The sequence below is a fragment of the Hemitrygon akajei genome, chromosome 17 (assembly GCF_048418815.1).
Source record: "Hemitrygon akajei chromosome 17, sHemAka1.3, whole genome shotgun sequence".
Taxonomy (NCBI): domain Eukaryota; kingdom Metazoa; phylum Chordata; class Chondrichthyes; order Myliobatiformes; family Dasyatidae; genus Hemitrygon; species Hemitrygon akajei.
The window spans coordinates 48,668,156-48,687,289 of NC_133140.1; the positions used below are offsets into that span (position 1 = coordinate 48,668,156).

At 38.1% G+C, this 19,134-nt stretch overlaps 1 protein-coding gene across 3 annotated transcripts in view; it reads right to left on the bottom strand.

Annotated features, from left to right (window-relative positions):
- Positions 1 to 413: 413 nt before the first annotated feature.
- The window catches only part of phkb (phosphorylase kinase, beta), a 264,413-nt gene continuing 245,692 nt past the window's right edge, over positions 414 to 19,134 (bottom strand). For all 3 annotated transcript variants that reach the window (XM_073070072.1, XM_073070073.1, XM_073070070.1), the window contains 6 exons: positions 17,327 to 17,529; positions 14,001 to 14,135; positions 5,683 to 5,812; positions 4,630 to 4,737; positions 2,338 to 2,478; positions 414 to 920 (listed from right to left, as the gene is read on the bottom strand). In XM_073070072.1, the coding sequence (XP_072926173.1) occupies positions 786 to 920; positions 2,338 to 2,478; positions 4,630 to 4,737; positions 5,683 to 5,812; positions 14,001 to 14,135; positions 17,327 to 17,529 (852 nt within the window). In that variant the 3' untranslated portion in view covers positions 414 to 785. The remainder of the gene's footprint in view (positions 921 to 2,337; positions 2,479 to 4,629; positions 4,738 to 5,682; positions 5,813 to 14,000; positions 14,136 to 17,326; positions 17,530 to 19,134) is intronic.

A 19,134-nucleotide genomic window follows, 5' to 3' on the forward strand; every position in this document is an offset into this window, starting at 1 on the left:
TTGTGGGTTTCAGATTTGGGTTTCTTGCTTTGTGGCTGCCTGTACGCAGACAAATTTCAAGGTGTATAATTTATACATTCCTTGATAATGAATATGCTTTGAATCTTGGATCTTTTCTAAAGAGGAAGAACCACTGCTTTCCAGCAGGGTGCGCTGTTTAGCTCAGCCATCACAGAGACCTGGAAATAAACTGAGATGCAGTTGTTCACCTACAGAGAGAATCAGGAGAAATTCTGAAAATAAGACCAGTGAATAAAAAAGAAAAAAGTACTCTCAAATTTTCTGCTCACTTGCTATGTATTTTTGTGAATGAAGCATTTATAAAACACTTCAGATTTTTAAATCAGAGAATGTCTTATGACAACAAATCATAAATTGACACACAAGATTTTCAAATATAGATTTATAATATCTAGTTTTAAACAACCCATTTTTATTGAACAATTATAGCATGTCACATTGGTGCACATGCAAATTCTAAACATTTTACAGCAAATAGCTTAACTTTATATAAAGCACCACACTCACTAAACAGTGTAAAATAATGTTTCATTTATCAAGTATAATTTCTTTCATACACATGCAACAACATTTAAATTAGCTCACTTTCTTGTCTCTAGAGAATATATCATCAGTTTAATGAAATCATTCTTATTGCACAAAAACAGCTGAAACCTGGCAAACTGATGTATGTGTCTCGAATTACATTGAGAGATATCATGGTATGAACATGCATTCACACACATAAATCATCTGTACGTGCATACTCTTCTACTTCATTTTCTTTAACTTATCACACAGGGATCATCTGGGCCTGATCTAACCTCACCCTCAAGTAATGTGTTCATCACAGCCTTCATCAAGTAGCTGGCTGTTCCTCTTATACCCAATGGAGGAGTATTGTAGAAATTGGTCATGTCCTGTGAATAAATACAATATAAATAAGGTAACAAGACCCAATACTACCTTTTCTTTCATTCTAATGGAGATAAGATTCAGAAATGGAGCAACCAATGTTTGGCAGCTCTAGCTTAGACATCTCAAGAGACCTTGAAATATATCGGGGTTCCTTGCCTACTGCACGTGCAGGAGTCAAGGAAACAAAAGAAATTCAAAACCTCTCTGATGAACTGAACACTTTAACTCTGTTCTTCTCTACCTGCTGACTATAATGAGGTAAAGGAACAGGGTATAATGAGGATCCTTTACCTCATTACACTCATCAGGATGCATGTACACAGACGAAAGAGATGCTGGAGATCCAGAGCAACACACACAAAATGCTGGAGGGACTCAGCGGGTCAGGCAGTATCCACGGAAATGAGTAGATAGTCGACGTTTTGGGACAAGACCATTCATCAGGACTGGAAATGAAGGGGAAAGATGCCAGAATAAGGTGGTGGGGGGAGTGGAAGGGAGACAAGCTAGAAGGTGATAGGTGAATCACGGTGGGTGGGGGAGGGGAATGAAGTAAGTAGCTGGGAGGTGATAGGTGGGAAAGGTAAGAGGAGATGTCTGAGAACTGCTGCCTGGCCTCAGCTAGGTAGAAGTCAGTCTGCCACATCATAACAGCATCCCCTTTGTCTGCGGGTTAATGATGAGGTTGAGATTGGTGTGACAGAATTTGGTCTCAGGTTGAAACTAAAATTTGGACTTTAAGTGGGGTCACAACCCATGTATAGTGCTTTTGTTGTCTCTTTTGAAAGAGTGGTGAAGGTGTATAGTCATAATTTCTTCTGCACGATATAGTTATTTGATCTGTAATAGTAAATTGTTGGTGTACATTTTGTTTGCTCATTAATATTTTCTGCAGAAAAGCATAAGTAAATTGAAGTGTCCAAATATAATCTGTTCTCATTCAACCCCTACACAACCTCAGAGTTCTAGATTGATAGACTGTAGAAGTGGCTGTCTAGACTGAGACTACTTGCAGGTGGGTCCAGCATGTTGTCCAATACATTTCTGATTAGGAGAAATAATCACGGACGATGCTCCAATTAAATTTGCTGACTTTTATGTATCTAACTGTGTGGAAGTTTGTGACTCTTGAGTGGAAGTCAACAGCCACTTGACCACTGTTCGCTTGAGCTGAGGAGCACACCCATCCTAGACAGAAGAGGGTTTGAAGGCAGGTGATTGGTGGTTTCAGCAACTTGTCAGTAATTAGCATATTTGGGTCCAATGATAACTTGAGCTGTACCAAAAGTAATTTAGAATTGAATTTGTCTTCCTTTGTACGGGCTATCTGCCTACTTTAGGCAAATTATACCAACAGAAAAATAGCACAATTTAGCAAAAACTCACAACATTTACAATTTAAATGTGAAGTGTACTTACTTTAATTTCAACATGCTCCAGCCTTCTTTTGTCATCCTTAAAATTGTCAAAAGCGCTTTTGACCAGATTGTCCAAATTAACTTCAGCAGCAAACTCAAGTTCGGGATTGCGTTCCAACACAGCAGAAACTACCATAAGCAACTGCATCAAAAATAACTGAATATTATTTCCAAAACACCATTATAAAATCCTCAAAGAAAATATATATTCAAATTACTTCACTCCAACATGTGTTATCAAACCTTCGCTGGTGGTGACGGTGGTGAGGCAGAGGGGGGAATGAGGTGGAGAAGAGTACCTGTCCATTTAAGTTGACTGTAATCACCACACATATTTTCTACATCACTTCCATTGTAGAAGTGACACAAAGGTGTAGCTTTATGACACCTACCTTTCACAAGGAATGGGTGGGATCAGATGGGAACTGGGTGAGGGTTTGGGAAGGATGTCATTAGATTCAAGTACCCCTACTGAATGCTAATTGAATATTCAAAGGGAGTGAACTGATCTCTATTTTCAAACAGAAATGACTGAATCAGATTGGATGTGAGTTAGTAAATCACTGGATATCCAAAAACAAAATACTGCAGAAACGATACAGCATTTTAAAATTCTAGTCTCTGTTTTACATGCAGCACAGAAGGAAGCCTTTTGGACTGGCTCTTGAGCTTTCAGTTACTTCCAGTGCCTGACTATTTGAAGCAAAAGTGAGTCAAGGTGACCTACTGATCCAGGCTAGCACAGCATGTCCTTTATTATGCCTTGAAAATTGATTGTGTCAGCTAACTATATGATTGGAGCTTATTACTCTATTATTGTGTGAAATAAAGCCGAGCAATAATTTGCATTTAGCTTTATCTTATGCAATTGTAGAATGGAGTGATTCCTATTTTGTACAATTATGCAAAGTTTTCATGTGGATTGAATGCTGTTCCTTACACAGTACTGTGGAAAAAAAGTATCTTAATCATTCATGTCTGGCCTCATTTCATTTCATTAGCAGAGCTGTTGCTAAATCTGATTATGAATAATGAAATTAATCAATTAGATGAGCTTAATGTGGATGATACATCAAGTTTATTCTCATGTGGAGTCTTAGCTCGTAGATCCCTTCCAGTAGGCACAGACTGGTGGAATAAACAGATATGAAATAGCGAAGCAATTTTGATAGGAAGACAAGGAGACAATAGGAATTAAATGGTCTATGAGATGATGGAACAGAAGTAGCTGCAAGCATCTTTGAAGTTATAAGAACAAATGGAAAGGATAGAAAGGTTTGGTTATGCATTATGAGGAGATTTGACAGAAGTGCCCAAAATCAATAGAGGAACAGAGATACGGAACCTCAAAAGTTAGGATAACCTTTTATGAAATTCGGGTTCGGCCTCAATTAGAGTTCAGCCTAGCCACCATATTTCGGGAAGGAAGGTAAAGTTTTAGAGAGAGATGATGAATTATCAATTATGACACAAGAAGCTACTGTTCTCTTTACAGCAGGCAAGGTTAAGAGGAGATTTGACAGAGGCATTCAGAGCCAGGAATGGCTTTGGCTGGGTGCATACAGAAGAACAAAGGCTTGGATTCAATGTGATTACTGACAAAACCAGGGAAACATTTCTTTTTACACAGTGAACTGCTGTTATCTCAAATACACTAAAAAGGTGGCCAAAGCAGACTCAGTAATAACATTTGAAAGTGAATTGAAAAATAAAATACAGGACTATAACAGTTCTATCAATGACTTGGCATATGGATAATAGGCCAAAGAATTTCATTCTGTGAACTTTGCCACTATCTAACATTCAATAACACTCAATTCCAGACTAACATTTTCAGCATCCTACCATTATTATTTAATTTGATCTGTAGTAAAGCATGGTCTGCTCAGTTTGAGTCTGATGAAACTGTGAGCTGGGGAAGAAAGAAATAAGTTTGTGTTCTTGATTGGACTATGGCAGTGTGGGCTACCTCAGTGCTTTATTTAAATGCAGTAGCCATATTTTAATAAAAAAAATTTCTCTGCCTGAATGCTGGGTCGCATGCTTGAAATGGGATTTTTCCAGAATCAAGTATTTATGACAAAGACAAGGTCAGATGTGCAATAAACTATTAGTCTCCAGGCTTGGTTTGGCTGTGGTCAAGTCAGGTTTGAGATTTACAGCCAAGTAGATCATTAAGGATTTATTTTATAAATTTATGCAAAACATGCTTCCTTATCACAGCTTAAATATATATACAGATGCTGAGATGTTGGCAATTTTGGATGGGCTAAAATGAGACACTGATCAGTACCTCAACAATGATCTGTCGATATTCAGGCTGTACGATGTCTTGTAACGTGTCTTCCACGAGGAGAGAAAAGTTCATCTCGTACATGGTCATATCTGACAAAGTTGGTTGCTGCAGAAAGGAAGCAGAGAGAAACATTTCTCCTGATGGAAAACAACATAATTTCTCTAGCACTTATAGAGATTAATATTCATTTATCATTTTGGTAAGCTATCAACTCAGTTTTCACAAACTGTACTAAACTTTCAGTTTGTTATTTTCTAATTAAAATGATCATACATTGCAGTGTAACTCTTTCAGTATTTGTGGATTGTTCTAAAAAAGACAAAATACGGCAGATTTTCCTTTGTAGCTACTCATCCGTCTCAGTGTAATTTCAGCAGATAGGCAATAAGTCAAACGTTTTAAGCCATCCTTTAGATTTTAAACGCTTCACCATGCTCTTCCAAGATTCTTCACAAGAAATGACTAGACAGAGCCAGAGAGTAAATGTCCCTAAAATATGGAGATGTATTCTAATTGGATGCAAATTACAGCATTAAGTTACATATGTTTCCTGTCATTTGTGCCATAGCAACAAGTAATACGTATTGGAAATGCAGGTATATTTTTGGTGTTCCGTTGCTATGTCTGCACGTAGACTTTTTTTTAGAATTTAAAGGCTTATTCTGTAATTTATCAGGAGGTAATGCATATTATACATCAAGCTGCCATTTTACAAAACATGTTTGGGGACTGGCACCAATATCACGTCAGGTGTGGGTTCTGAGATCTGCTGCAGCCCGTATAGTTTGCTTGTTCTTGCTCTTCAAATGGAATCGATGATGGAAGTAGAAATCTACTAAAAATGGGCCACATAGTTTGACTCCTCCTGAAAAACAGGCCATCACCAGTAATGTGGTTTAAAAGGCAAATACATAGATACACACTGTCCTAATTGCAATAATGAAAATTTCCAGCCTTGTCATTTGGAACTTGTTTTCTTCATCAATATGCTGCATTTGAAGATGGTTTGAAACTACATGAAAATAATATTTGTTTCATTTAAACAATTACTTGGGGCAGGTGTTTTCCAGTCACTTTGATGCCCTCTGGTGTTCTTTCCAGAATCTGCCATACTCTGTCGTAAAAACCCTTTGGAGTACGGTTTAAGGAGCCATCAAGATGACGCCTGTTCAGCCATGACCTAAAGGAGAAAAAATGCTCTCTAATTATTATGTACGCCCATTGATATTTAACATCCATATGTGAAATTACTACATAATTCATAAGAATATGAATTTCATACTTCATTGCATTTTTAATCCAGGATGATTCACAAACGCTATGAATGAAATGTATAAAATAAAACTCAGGACAGAAAAGCCATTCACAGTGCTAACGTAAAGAAATACCAATTTCTTTCACATGAATCAAAAGAACTGTAACTAAAAGAAAAGTAACTAAATAAAAATATAAGTCATTGTTATATTTGCACATACATCAATTTTATCACAAATTTTATCAATTTTGAAAATCCAACAACGCAAAATAAAATATGTTTGGAACAGGGTTTTGTGTTTTTATTTCTTCGCTTTAACTTGGTATTGCATTTACTCGAGCTGAGTAGGATGAAGCCTTTTGTTCTTTTCTAGATGTAAGGGCCCTTCATGATGAGAGTTTTAACAGCTAGTTTCAGTACAGATGCACATTACTTAGTAATTTTACTCAAGGTGGTTAAAGGGCAGCTGGAAAGTAAAACAAAGGTGATATTCCAATGAAGATATAACAAGGATATAAACTTCACCTTCAATGGTGAAATGTCATTACTCAAAATTAAAGAATGCGGCCCATAAATATCAGCTAATCTCCGCGATTCCTTTCCTGGCATCAGTTGCAATCGTATGCTAACTGAAGGGCATCTTTGGCACCCAGGAAGAAAGACATCTTTAAGCAGATTGGTCAGTTAATGTACAATAGGGTACTCACTGCGCAATCCAAGAATTTTAAACTAATTTGACAGATATTTTACCAAGGTCAACATTAAGATTGGACATACATGGCATTAAAATAGATGCTGAAAAGTTAACAATAACATATTTTAAAACTTTTTAAATGAAGGGATTGTGGAATTTTGAAACAAGTTTCTTTGAAAGTCAGACTCCACATATAAGACTAGTACTATAGGGCCAGAAAGGCTGTTGGAGAATAATTATGATTTACAAAGCTGCTGATACCTCCATTGTCGAGACATAACATTCAGGGAGCTTTCACAGACAAAATATTTCACTTTAATTCTGCAATTTATGTGGAGAGAACTGCAATCCCATGAGGAAAATGGAATCATAATCAGCTACTTCTGGAGTAAGCTGACAGCAAAGTGACATGTACATCATCATCTGTCACTCGTCTGGTGGGGCTCTAATCTCCAAGACTTGCATGTCAGCAGCCTTTCAGAACTGCAGGCTGCACCCAGTCCAATAGTTGGATAAAACAGAACTTTATTAATTTTGCTCTCTGAATTGGAAATCCTTCACAAGTTACTTAAAATAGAAAAGGTTCTTTCCTATAATACTTGCTAGATTAATTATTGTTACAAAATATCATAAAAGTACAAGTATGAAGTATGGGTGTAATTTCAAACAGCAAGTTGTTTAATGATACATATAGTTAATGTATGTTTAAATTTCTATATTTTATTTCTCCTAAATGAAGCAGAACCCAAGTTGAGGAAGCAAGACATCAAATGCCTAATTAGAGAGCAGAATGGTCAAATAACTATCATTCCGACTAAACAATGAACAGACATATAAAGTGTTATTCAGTAGTCGGGAGCACCTAGCTGCAGGATTGATGCAGGACTCTAATCTTATTCCTATTCTTTATCAACTGAACCACCAGCCTGGAACTGTAGTTGTAATCTTGGCAAGAATGACAGTGCTCTCTGCCATCCCCCTGTAAATCTGACAGCACTGTCTGGTGTCTGCATATATGTTCAAACAAAAATATCCAGATGTTTCTGTTATCAACTGGCTGTTCCTCTACAGTGCATAATTGTAGCATGCTAGACACAATCAGTTGTGTGAACTACAACTTTTACACAGTATGTTCACAATAAAAACATTTAACATTTTAAGCTATAGTTGCTGCATGAGTACGGAGTAAAATTCACTTGTAGGATATGAGCAGCATTAACTAGCCATCTATGGGCCCCTTTGAGAAGGTGGTCCCTGAAATGCAACAGCCTTTGCTTTGGCAGAACTAAAGAATAGCTACTAGGAATGGAATTCCAGTATTTTGATGATGAAATAATGCTAATAATATTCCCAAACCAAGATGGTATCCAACATAGACAAAATTATTGTAGCTGATAAGACCATAAGACACTGGAGCAGAATTAGGTCATTTGGCCCATTGAGTCTGCTCCGCCGTTTCATCACTTTCCCTCTCAGCCCCAGTCTCCTGCTTTCTCCCCGTATCCCTTCATGCCCTGACCAATCAAGAATCTATCAAACTCTGCCTTAAATATACATAAAGACTTGGCCTCCACAGCTGCCTGTAGTAAAGAATTCCACAGATTCAGCACTATCTGGCTAAAGAAATTCATCCTCATCTGCATTTTAAAAGGATGCTCCTCTGTTTTGAGGCTGTGTCCTCTGGTCTTAGACTCTCCCACCACAGGAAACATCCTCTCTACATCCACGCTATTGAGGCCCTTCAACATTTGATAGCTTTCAATTAGGTCACCTTGCATTCTTCTGAATTCCAATGAGTACAAGCCCAGAGCCATCAAATGCTCTTCATATCACAGACCGTTCAATTCTGGAATAATTTTCATGAAACTCTTCTGAACCCTCTCTAGTGTTAGCATATCCTTTCTAAGATAAGGGGCCCAAAACTGCTCACAATACTCCAAGAAAGGTCTCACCAATGCTTTATCAATCCTCAACATTACATCCTTTCTTTTATTTTTTAGTCCTCTTGAAATGAATGCTAATATTGCATTTGCCTTCCTCACCACTGACTCAACTTGCTAATTAACCTTTAGGGAATCCTGCACATGACTCCCAAGTCCCTTTGCAACTCCAATTTTTAAAATTTTCTCTCCACTTAAGAAATAGTTTATGCTTTTATTTTTTCTACCAAAGTGCATGACCAGACACTTCTGCCACTTTTTTGCCCATTCTCCTAATCTGTCTAAGTCCTTCTGTAGCTGCTCTACTTCCTCAAAACTATCTGTCCCTCCACCTATCTTTGTATCACCCACAAACTTTGCAACAAAGACAGCAATTCCATCATCCAAGTCATTATAACGTAAAAAGAACTGGTCCCAACAGAGATCCTGTGGAACACCACTCGTCGCCAGCAGCTAGTCAGAAAAGGCTCCCTTTATTCCCACTCTTTGCCTCCTGCCAATCAGCCACTGCTTTATCCATGTTAGTATCTTTCCTGTAATACCATGGGCTCTTAACTTGTTAAGTAGCCTTGTGTAGCACCTTGTCAAAGGCCTTTTGAAAATCCAAGTACACACCATTCACCGATTCACTTTTGTCTATCCTGCTTGTTATTTTGTCAAAGAATTCCAACAGATTTGTCAGGCAAGGTTTTCTCTTGAGTTAACTATGCTAACTATAGCCTATTTTATCATGTACCTCCAAGTACCCTGAAACCACATCCTTAACAATCGACTCCAATATCTTCTCAACCAATGAGGTCAGACTAACTGGCCTATAGTTTCTTTCCTTCTGCCACGCTCCCTTCTGGAAGGTCAGAGTGACCTTTGCAATTTTTCAGTCTTACAGAACCATTCCAGAATTTAGTGATTCTTGAAAGACCATTACTAATGCCTCCACAACCTTTTCAGCCACCTTTTTCAAAACTCTGCGGTGTACACAAAATGGTCCAGGTGACTTATCTACCTTCAGATCATTCATTTTCCCAAGAATCTTCTCTCCAGTAATGGCAACTTCACACACTTCTGATGCCTGACATTCTGGATCTTCACCATACTGCTAGCGTCTTCCACAGTGAAGATTGATACAAAATACTTATTCAGCTCATCTGCCAATTTCTTGTCCCCTATTACTACCTCTGCAACATTGTTTTCCAACAGTCCAGTATTCATTCTCGACTCTCTTTTACACTTTATGCATCTGAAGAAACTTTTGGTATCCACTTTACTATTGGCTAGCTTAATTGCATATTCCATCTTTTCTTAATGACTTTCTTAGTTGCCTTCTAATGCTTTTTAAAAGCATCCCAGTCCCCTAACTTCCTACTAATTTTTGCTCTATTATATGTCCTCTCTTTGGCTTTTATGTTGGCTCTGACTTCTCTTGTTAGCCATGGTCATGTCATCTTGCCTTTAGAGTACTCATTCCTCAATGGGATGCATATATCCTATGCCTTCCGAATTGCTTTGAGAAATTCCAGCTATTGCTGCTCTAACTTCATCCTTGCCAGTGTTCTTTTCCAATCAATTTTGGCTAACTCCTCTCTCATGCCTCTGTAATTCCCTTTACTCCACTAAAAACGGATACATCTGACTTTAGCTTCTCCTTCTCAAATTTCAGGGTGAATTCTATCATATTATCACTTGTGCCTAAGGGTTCTTTTACCTTACACTCTTTAATCAATTCTGGTTCATTGCAGAACACCCAATACAGAATAGCTAGTCCCCTAGTGGGCTCAACTACCAGCTGCTCTAAAACATTTATTGTCCAATCCTTCTGGTACTTGAACTGAGAAGACACATTCACAGGTTTCGAGTCATACACCGGCCAGACCAGGTAATCTCTGATGGATGTTATAAAAGCCCTGTTGTTTCAGTAACAATCTAATAGTTCCACGGTTACCATGCAGCATTAAAAAATAAGCTTGCTTCATTTAAGAAAAATTTGCCAACTGCCATAGTGAAGTTTGCACTTAAGTCTTTGGATCCAGTTACTTTGGACTATGCTACCATACTTGTTACATTGCATTAGGTGGACATTATATATATAATGTGGACGTGGCATACAGGTAGAAGAAGGGATGAATGGGCTGTTTTCATTCTATGTGTTGTCAGAATATCTGGCAATTTATCCATCTGATAAAAGAAAGATATTCCATCAACATTATAGATAGTAGAAAGACTTGGGGAGGGGGTGGAAATCACGGGTTTGATAACCCACCATAGAACAATATGCCTTGCATGCACAATATTTATCTAGCAATTAAAGTTCTGGTCAAAAGCGACTCCCAAGTTGGTGGCAATCACTTTTAAAGTTCTGTTGCTGTGTGAATTTGCAACATAATCTTTTGCATATATTCCAATTAAAAATTAAAGTTTAATCTGTGTTTTTCAGTTGCTGGTTTTCTGGCTTTCAGAACTCTTCAATCTGATTGTCTGTTTAGCTTGACTGTTGATTTTGCTATGTTTGAGGAACAAGTGTTTAATTCCTGTCATGTAGAAATAGAGGGAATCACTGTTAGCGAGCCCACTAAACTAGCTTGTACTAAAGTTAGTGGCAAGCAATCCTTTCAACATTGACCACAAAATTTTAGCCAATAATTTCATTTGTGAGAGTAAAAATATCTGACTAATCAACATGAAGCAGTCATCAGCACTGTTATTCAAGCAGAAGCTGAGGTACTTTTGTACTTTCTGATTGAACAACTGAGAGGTTTACAGTCTCAGCATAAGTATTTTAAGCTTAAGGGGAGGTTTTTTGTAATAACATTTGTTATCTTACCTTTCCAGCCACAAAAACCGTTCAAGTAAAAGCTTTCAGAAAACAATCTTATGTAGACTTATCTAAAATAAATACATGTTGGTTTACTTTAGTGATCTACATGCTATCATTTTCAAGGTGTTAAAGGGGTGATTTTCATTTTACATCTCTACAAATCCCAGCATTATTTTATAACTTCTGAGTTCATTCTTTCACCTAATACTGACATACAGATTGCTGATATAATCAAAATTAATCTAATTATCTTTGTTAACCAGGTAGTTAGTTATTGAGCTTCAGTGCCATATACTCACATGCGTTTAGGGACATTTGGATAAGTTGAATGAATATGTAGCTAAAGTGATTCTATGGGAGAGAGAGCTTTGTATCACTGGGCCACTGGTTCTATTTCTGTGGAAAGTGGATTTGTATATATGGGAGGTTTGCCATTGCTGCTGGGGTGGGGCTGAGGGGTTTAAACTCATTTGGCAAGGGAGGGAATGGGACACAGAGAAGATGCAGACATGATGTGGGGCAGGGGGAGAGCCTTGATGCATTTGAATGTTGAAGGAAAACTAAGCCTGTCTAATAAGCCTGAATATTTATTTACTTACTAACATGACATGCAGTGTGGAATCGGTCCTTACAGCCCTTCGAACCACGCCACCCAGCATTCCCCCAGTTTAACCCTAGAGTAATCACGGGACAAATGACAATGATCAATTAACTGGTACACCTTTGGACTGTGGGAGGAGATAGGAGGACACGGAAGTCACAGGGAAGATCTACAAACTCCTTACAGACAATGGCAAGAATTGAACCTGGGTCACTGGTACTGTAAAAGCGTTGTGTTAGCCACTATGCTACTGTGCCCCCTCTCTAGGCATGTGTATGTGAAGACACACGGGAGGAACACAAGGTTAAAATGCGTCTGCTTCAATGCAAGAAGTTTGACCGGTAAGGTATGTGAAATTAAGAATACTGATCCATACATGATCAGTACATACATGAAGATGATTTTGTTTCTGTTAAAGACACTTTGTTGAAAAAAGCGCAGGACCAGCAACAACATCGAACATTCAGGTGCCACTTGGGGAGATGTAAAAGAGAGGTGGCATTGCACTATTGATTCAGGAAACCATCAATGAGATACTGAGGAAGGATTCCTGTCGCTGCCTGTAAGGAGCTTGCATGTTCTTCTCATGATCGCGTGGGTTTCCTCCGGGTGCTCTGGTTTCCTCCTACAGTCTAAAGATGTACCGGTTGGTAGGTTAATTGGTCACTGTAAATTGTCCTGTGATTAAATAAATAGGCATCTGTTAGTCTCGAGACACCATGGATTTGCGCCTTGGAAAGTCTCCAGGGCGCAGGCCTGGGCAGGGTTGCATGGGAGACCGGCAGTTGCTCATGCTGCAAGTCTCCCCTCTCCACGCCACCGATGTTGTCCAAGGAAGGGCAAGGGCCGATACAGCTTGGCACCAGTGTCGTCGCAAAGCAATGTGTGGTTAAGTGCCTTGCTCCTGAAGGACACAACACACTGCCTTACTAGCGACCTTCAGATCACTAGACCAACACTTTACCCTCTTGGCCACGTGCCAACGCATGTGATTGGGGGACTGCTGGACAGCATAGCTCAAATGGCCGGAAGGGTCTACTCCGCACTGTATCTCAATAAATAAATACCCAAGAATGGTCTTTAAATTAAGCCCTATGGGTAGAGTTAGGAACAAAAAAAAGAGGGTGATCACTTTTCTGAGGATATACAATGGGCAGAGAAATTCTAGAAAAGGTTATCATTAAAAAGGACATATTAGAAGCTTTAGTGAAATTAAATAGGAATCCCCAGGACTTGATGAGACATCCAAGGAAGCTGGTACCACTAGTGGATAGAGGGCTCTGGGCCTTATGTTGATAGATATAGTATAGACAAATACTCTGTAATCAGCATGAACATGGTCGATCTTTTTCTTGTGCTATGATTCCGTATTCAATTTGCCAGTCAATTATTTCCCATGTGGATCCAGGACAGCTACAAGTCACTCAATGAAGGAGGAGACTGGTAGCTAAAAGTAGTTCATATTGATGATAAACTGATAATGTAGTTCTAAAGTGTATTTGATAGGCTCTTTTTGCTGATGAACCCAGTAATTATAACCATAATGGACAAAATTAATTTCCTTTTAATTCAAAACTTCGTATGAAATAAATAATTTGCATTTGAAGTAATGCAATTTTTCAATTTCCATTTAATGTTTTACATTAACCTATTGAGATCTTCTGACCCCTTCAGAAAAAATCACCGCCTCCCTGCATCAAAACAGCATTATTCATTCAGAAACAATACTCCTCTGAAGCTGCGAGTGATGCCTGTTTCGTGGTATGCCCCATTAAGGGCTGTCTGCAAAGATTGCATTTGTGAAGCTAAATGCTGACAGCTGCATGAACTTAGAACACACCATTAGGGACTGACAATATCAATTTCAAGACAGCGTTACACAGGGAAACCCAGTAATGTTTTCCTGTGTACCTTGGAAATGGAGATCTTGACTTTCAGTCACTTCTGAAAAAGATTGCACAATCCTCAATTTTGGTTTAATGTCATTAAAGCGTAGCAATATAATATTTAGATTAGTATCTCTGATGACATTCAGTCTACAATATTACTTTGCTGTTTCAGATTACCTTTCCATTTCATCAGACTGCAGAACATCCAGTAAAAGCTTTTTAACATCACTTGGTGACATCTGGTACAGATAATCTGTGGGTAGATCCTCACCTCGAACCTTAAGAGCATGTTTCATGGCATGGATGATCCATCTGAAATAGATGAGAAAACTCAGACTTCTGATATTACTCACCACCATATAGATAAAAGAACATGGCATTGAATTGAGCAACTGTATCTAAACATCAAAATGAAGCAGATTTTAAAATTCAAAGAACATTGACCTGTGCTACGATTATAGATCAACTCTATGTACTTTTACTGGCAGCTTTGTTAATACCCACTACATTGAACTACTTTGATGTTACCAGAACTTGAAGTGGGAATAATAAAATGATGAGAAATTATGCCATTTGGAATTTATTAAGATCTTTCAATCTTTGACATTATCTTAAATCATCATATATCTTTCTGTCATCATTTGTAAACATTACTTAACAACACATTATTTGACACTACCTTAGTTACATATTGAAAACCTGTAATAGTCAACAGGATTATGTTGATTATCTTTACTGTATTATGCCAAGGTCATCAATACCCTCAATCCGAGGACTTGGCTGGGGATCGGAATAAGGTGGCAAAGTATTGATGAACGGTTGCTTGAGGGCAGCAAATATGACAATTCAAAACTTACCAATTCAAAATTCTTGGCTGATGTTAGAATTTTAGATACAAGGAGAAACTGTGAAGAATTGCAGTGGAGCAAGGGAATATTTAATGCACTTTGCTTTCATTTCTTTCCACATCATACTACTGTGATGGAGAACATTTTGGACAAATCAGTGATACAAATCAGGCCAGGGCTGAGGTTTTTTGCCAATCTATTAAAGATGTGCATCAACCACTTTATCTACTTAAAGTGAGTATTACACCTCATAGCCCTACTATAAAGGCTGTGGGTGGTTGTGCACCAGTTGATATATTGCATATGGGCATTTGATGATCAATAGAACTCGCTCTCCTCATTGAAGGACATATCATCTGATCATTTTGTACCTTCAACCCTTCTATGCTTGGAGAGGACCGATACCTCTGCACCTATGGTAAATTAATTTATAAGGCCTGTCAATCCATGCTACATTGTATGGTAATGCTCTTTGTCAAAGTTTTAAAATATAGCATCAATGTGCAGCTGAGCAGTTTATATCAGTCAGTCTCCTTGAATTTATTCATTCAAAGGATGAGTGCTTCATATGCTCAGATAGCATTTGAGAAGGTGGTGGTGTGCTCAATTCTTAAACTGCTGCACTTGTTGACCCATAATACTGTTAGGGAGAGAATTCCAGAATTTTTACCAGTGACAGTGGATGAACAGCAATATATGTCCAAGTCAGATGGCGTGTGGCTTTCAGGCATGGTGAGTAGGACTACTCCAGTTCAGTTTCTGCTTGATGGTAACACCCTGGATATTGATAGTGGGGAATTCAGTGATGACAGCGCCACTGTTTCCTCAAGTTGGCCATTCTTATTGCCTAGTGGCTGCGTGGCATGGGTATTACTTGCTACCTGTCAGTCCAGTTCTGTATACTGACCACCCGGTTTGATGGTGATGGTTGACTGGGGGTACAGATTACAGACTGCGGGTGAGAACAGTTTTGCTGCAGCTGATGGCCCACAGCACCTCATGGATGCCCATCTGTTTGCAGTATGGCCCATTTAGCATGGCAGTTGTGCCCCACAACATAATGAAGTGCGTAACACTATGAAGACAATATTTTGTCTCCATGACTGGGTGGTGGTCACTCCTACAGATACTGTGGATGCATTCATGATAGGTAGATTGGCGAGGATGAGATCAAGAAGGTTTTCCCTTTTGTTGGGTCTCTCACCACTGCAATATAACAGTAATGTCAGTCAACACTCAGCCAGCTTGATCAGTAATTGTGCTCTTGGTGATGGACACCCTGAGTACATTCATCTCTCTGTTCTGAGCGTTTCCACTTTACTCCAGGGGATGCACTGAGGTGGAAGGAAATAGGATGGATGGTAGTCAGCAGGTTTTCTTGCTTGAGTTTAACCTGATGCTATGAGATTTTGTGGGATCTAAAAGTCAATGGCGAGGATTCTGAGAACTTTTCCTCTCTACTATATACCACTGCGCTGCTACCTCTGTTGAGCCGGCTCTGATGGTGGGACAGGGCATAACCAGGGATGGTGATGGTGGTATCTGGGACACTGACTGTAAGGAATAATTCTGTGAGTGTGACAATATCAGGCTGTTGCTTGACATGTTTGTTAGATGGATCTCCCAATTTTGGCCATATATTGGTAAGGAGAACTGCACAAGTTGACAAGATAGTTTTGCCATTGTTTCTAGTGCCAGGGTAAATTCCAAGGAGATCCATTCGGTTCCATTTTTTTGTGGCTATCTAGTAGTTTGTTACAACTGAATAACTGTCTAGGCCATTTCACAGGGCAGTTGAGGGTGAATCACATAGCTGTAGGTTTGGAGTTATGTGTATGCTATACCAGGGAAAAATGGCCGATTGCATTCTCTACAGGACTTTAGTGAACCAGATGGATCTTCACAATAATCGGCAATCATTTTCATGGTCAATTTCAGAAATCCAATTTGAATTCATCACCATCTGCATGGTGAAATTCAAACCCATCTGCATTGCCCTGGGTACCTAGATTATTAATCCAGTGATAATACCATGGCACTGTTGTCTTCCCATGAACTCAAATGCAGATTTTCCATGAGTCCTTCCTGAAATGCTTTCTAGTCTTGGTCTTACGAAATGAAAGTGTAATCATCTACCCTTATGGTTCCACCATGAGTTACCTTGCTGATGCAAGTCCTACTTAGAAGGACTCAGCAACTTTGGAAAAACACCAAGTATAACTTCCATTGGGATTGGTTCACTGGGATTTTAAATACATGAATTAGATTTGGCAAGGTAACAATACAGAGTTTGAAAACAGTAGAGATTAACTACAATAGTCTCAGAAAGTTGAAGTTGGTCTCCAGCAATACAAGACAGCTTGTTTGAATCCAGTTAAATTTGCACAAAATGAATTAATCCTGAATGATACACTGTTGCTTCCCCTGTACTTTTAGTTCCTAAGTGTCTGTGGTGTTATCAGCCCATATTTTCAACAATTACACTGCAAAATATTGAGATTAAGTGACAAACTCGGCAAGTTTAACAGTATTCAATCCAAAGCAAACTATGGCCAACTATTGTTCATGAATCTTTGATGCCTACGCTTTAAAATAAAATCAGCTTCAATCTCAAAAGTGATTTGCTTCAAAGATAAATAATACACAATCACATACCCAATTCTCAATTTCAGCATGCCATAGAAGAGTTCTGGAGAATTAGAGATAAGCCAACCAATATGAATGACAAGCTCTTGTTGAAGCACTGCATCCCTCACATCATGTTTGGCGCATTTATTAAAGACAATGTTCTTTATTTCTGCTGGCGATAATGGGTTTGAAATAACCTCTTCCTCTTGACCAAATACCCCAATCGTCACCTGTTATGAACAAAATCAGTGAAGAAAGTGGACGGAGTAGCGTGGAAGTATAATACAGTGAACTGAGTTTTAGAATATAATATCTTATAATATTTTAAAATCTAGTACAATAGCATTTGTAGATCTTTTTCAAATGATACAAGCTCACACCAACAAGAAAAATAAGCATTTCTTTTGTAATATTTATACAGAAAATTCATCTGTAACACACAGAAAATGAACTAAATTTTACACACTTAAAGGCTACAAACACTAAAACTACTAGGGCAAGTTTAAATATACCAAATAATTTTTCATTTTTGTTTTCAGAATCATTTTATGAGTTTAAGAAATTGTGCACATCTCTATGTGTGCGAGTGACTATTTCAACAATGACGGCAGCTAAATGGTGGCAGCTAAAAGCTTTTAGCACACTGCAGCATACCATGCACATTATCCATTCACTCAAGATGCATGTTGAATGTGATGAAAACACTTCACAGACTCTCTACTGGTTTCCTCTAGACTTTCATTTTGTTTAAAATATATATTTCGATGTGCATTGTCAAAATATCCCACAGCAGAAACGTGAGAATATTTGTGGAAACTAAAAATCGTTTCCGTACCTAATATAGTGAAGGCCAGTTGTTTAAAAATTCAATAATCAGATTACAACTCCTTTTAAAAATGTTCTAAACCTAATGAAAGCATTTGTTATTTTGCAGTCCAGTTGCACTACAAAAAGTCTTCTTAATTAGTGAGCTTTAACAAGCTAGAAACTTACACAAAAAATTCTTTGCTTCAGAAGTCTTATTCTTCAATTTTGCATAACTGTCTCCATAAATCATGGGTAATTCAAGCATAAACATGCAATTTTTTAATATGGGTGCTGGTATGTCAATGTGAATTAGAACACATGAGCTTTCATCAATGCGACCTGGGCCTGAATCCAGCTCTTGCAGTTAAAGAGAAATAACTACTTTTGCAATGGACATCTAATTACTCTGGAAGTACTAAGCACAATGAAGTTTAACTAAATTGCTCTTGTATCCAGTAGTTATGAGTGCACAGCAGAAAACTCTCCATAATTTTCTCCTTGATTTGAAAAATTCAGTCAATAAGAGCCGAAAGGATGCACATTTCCTGGGAAGTCAAATGTGCTGTGGATCGGATGATAAACCACCATAATAAGTATAGCCTATGTGTATAGAAACAGCTACAGCCTATCAATGGGTGACAGGAACATTTCAGGCTGTGAATATTTCAGTGACCTTTTGGACAGAGGACATGATCAAACTTCAAAACAAAAATTATACATTATTATCATCTCTAATTTTTACTGGAGAGTATAAAACTAAAAGAGGAGGCTGGTCCAAACTAAAGATTCTAGTTATTCTTCAAAAGGAAAGATGGTTTTGAACTGCAGAATATTTTGGCTTTCTGTCTAATGTTAAGGGAAAAGTGACTTCTGTGGTGACAATATCAACAAAATAGGGCATGAAATTGATTATGTGTGTGGAATACTTTACAAGGTCAAGAAAAACCATATTTGGTGGTTCAAATTTGAAAACACTGTGATTTTACATGACTTACCCAAGATACATAAACCATAATATGAAAGAAGCT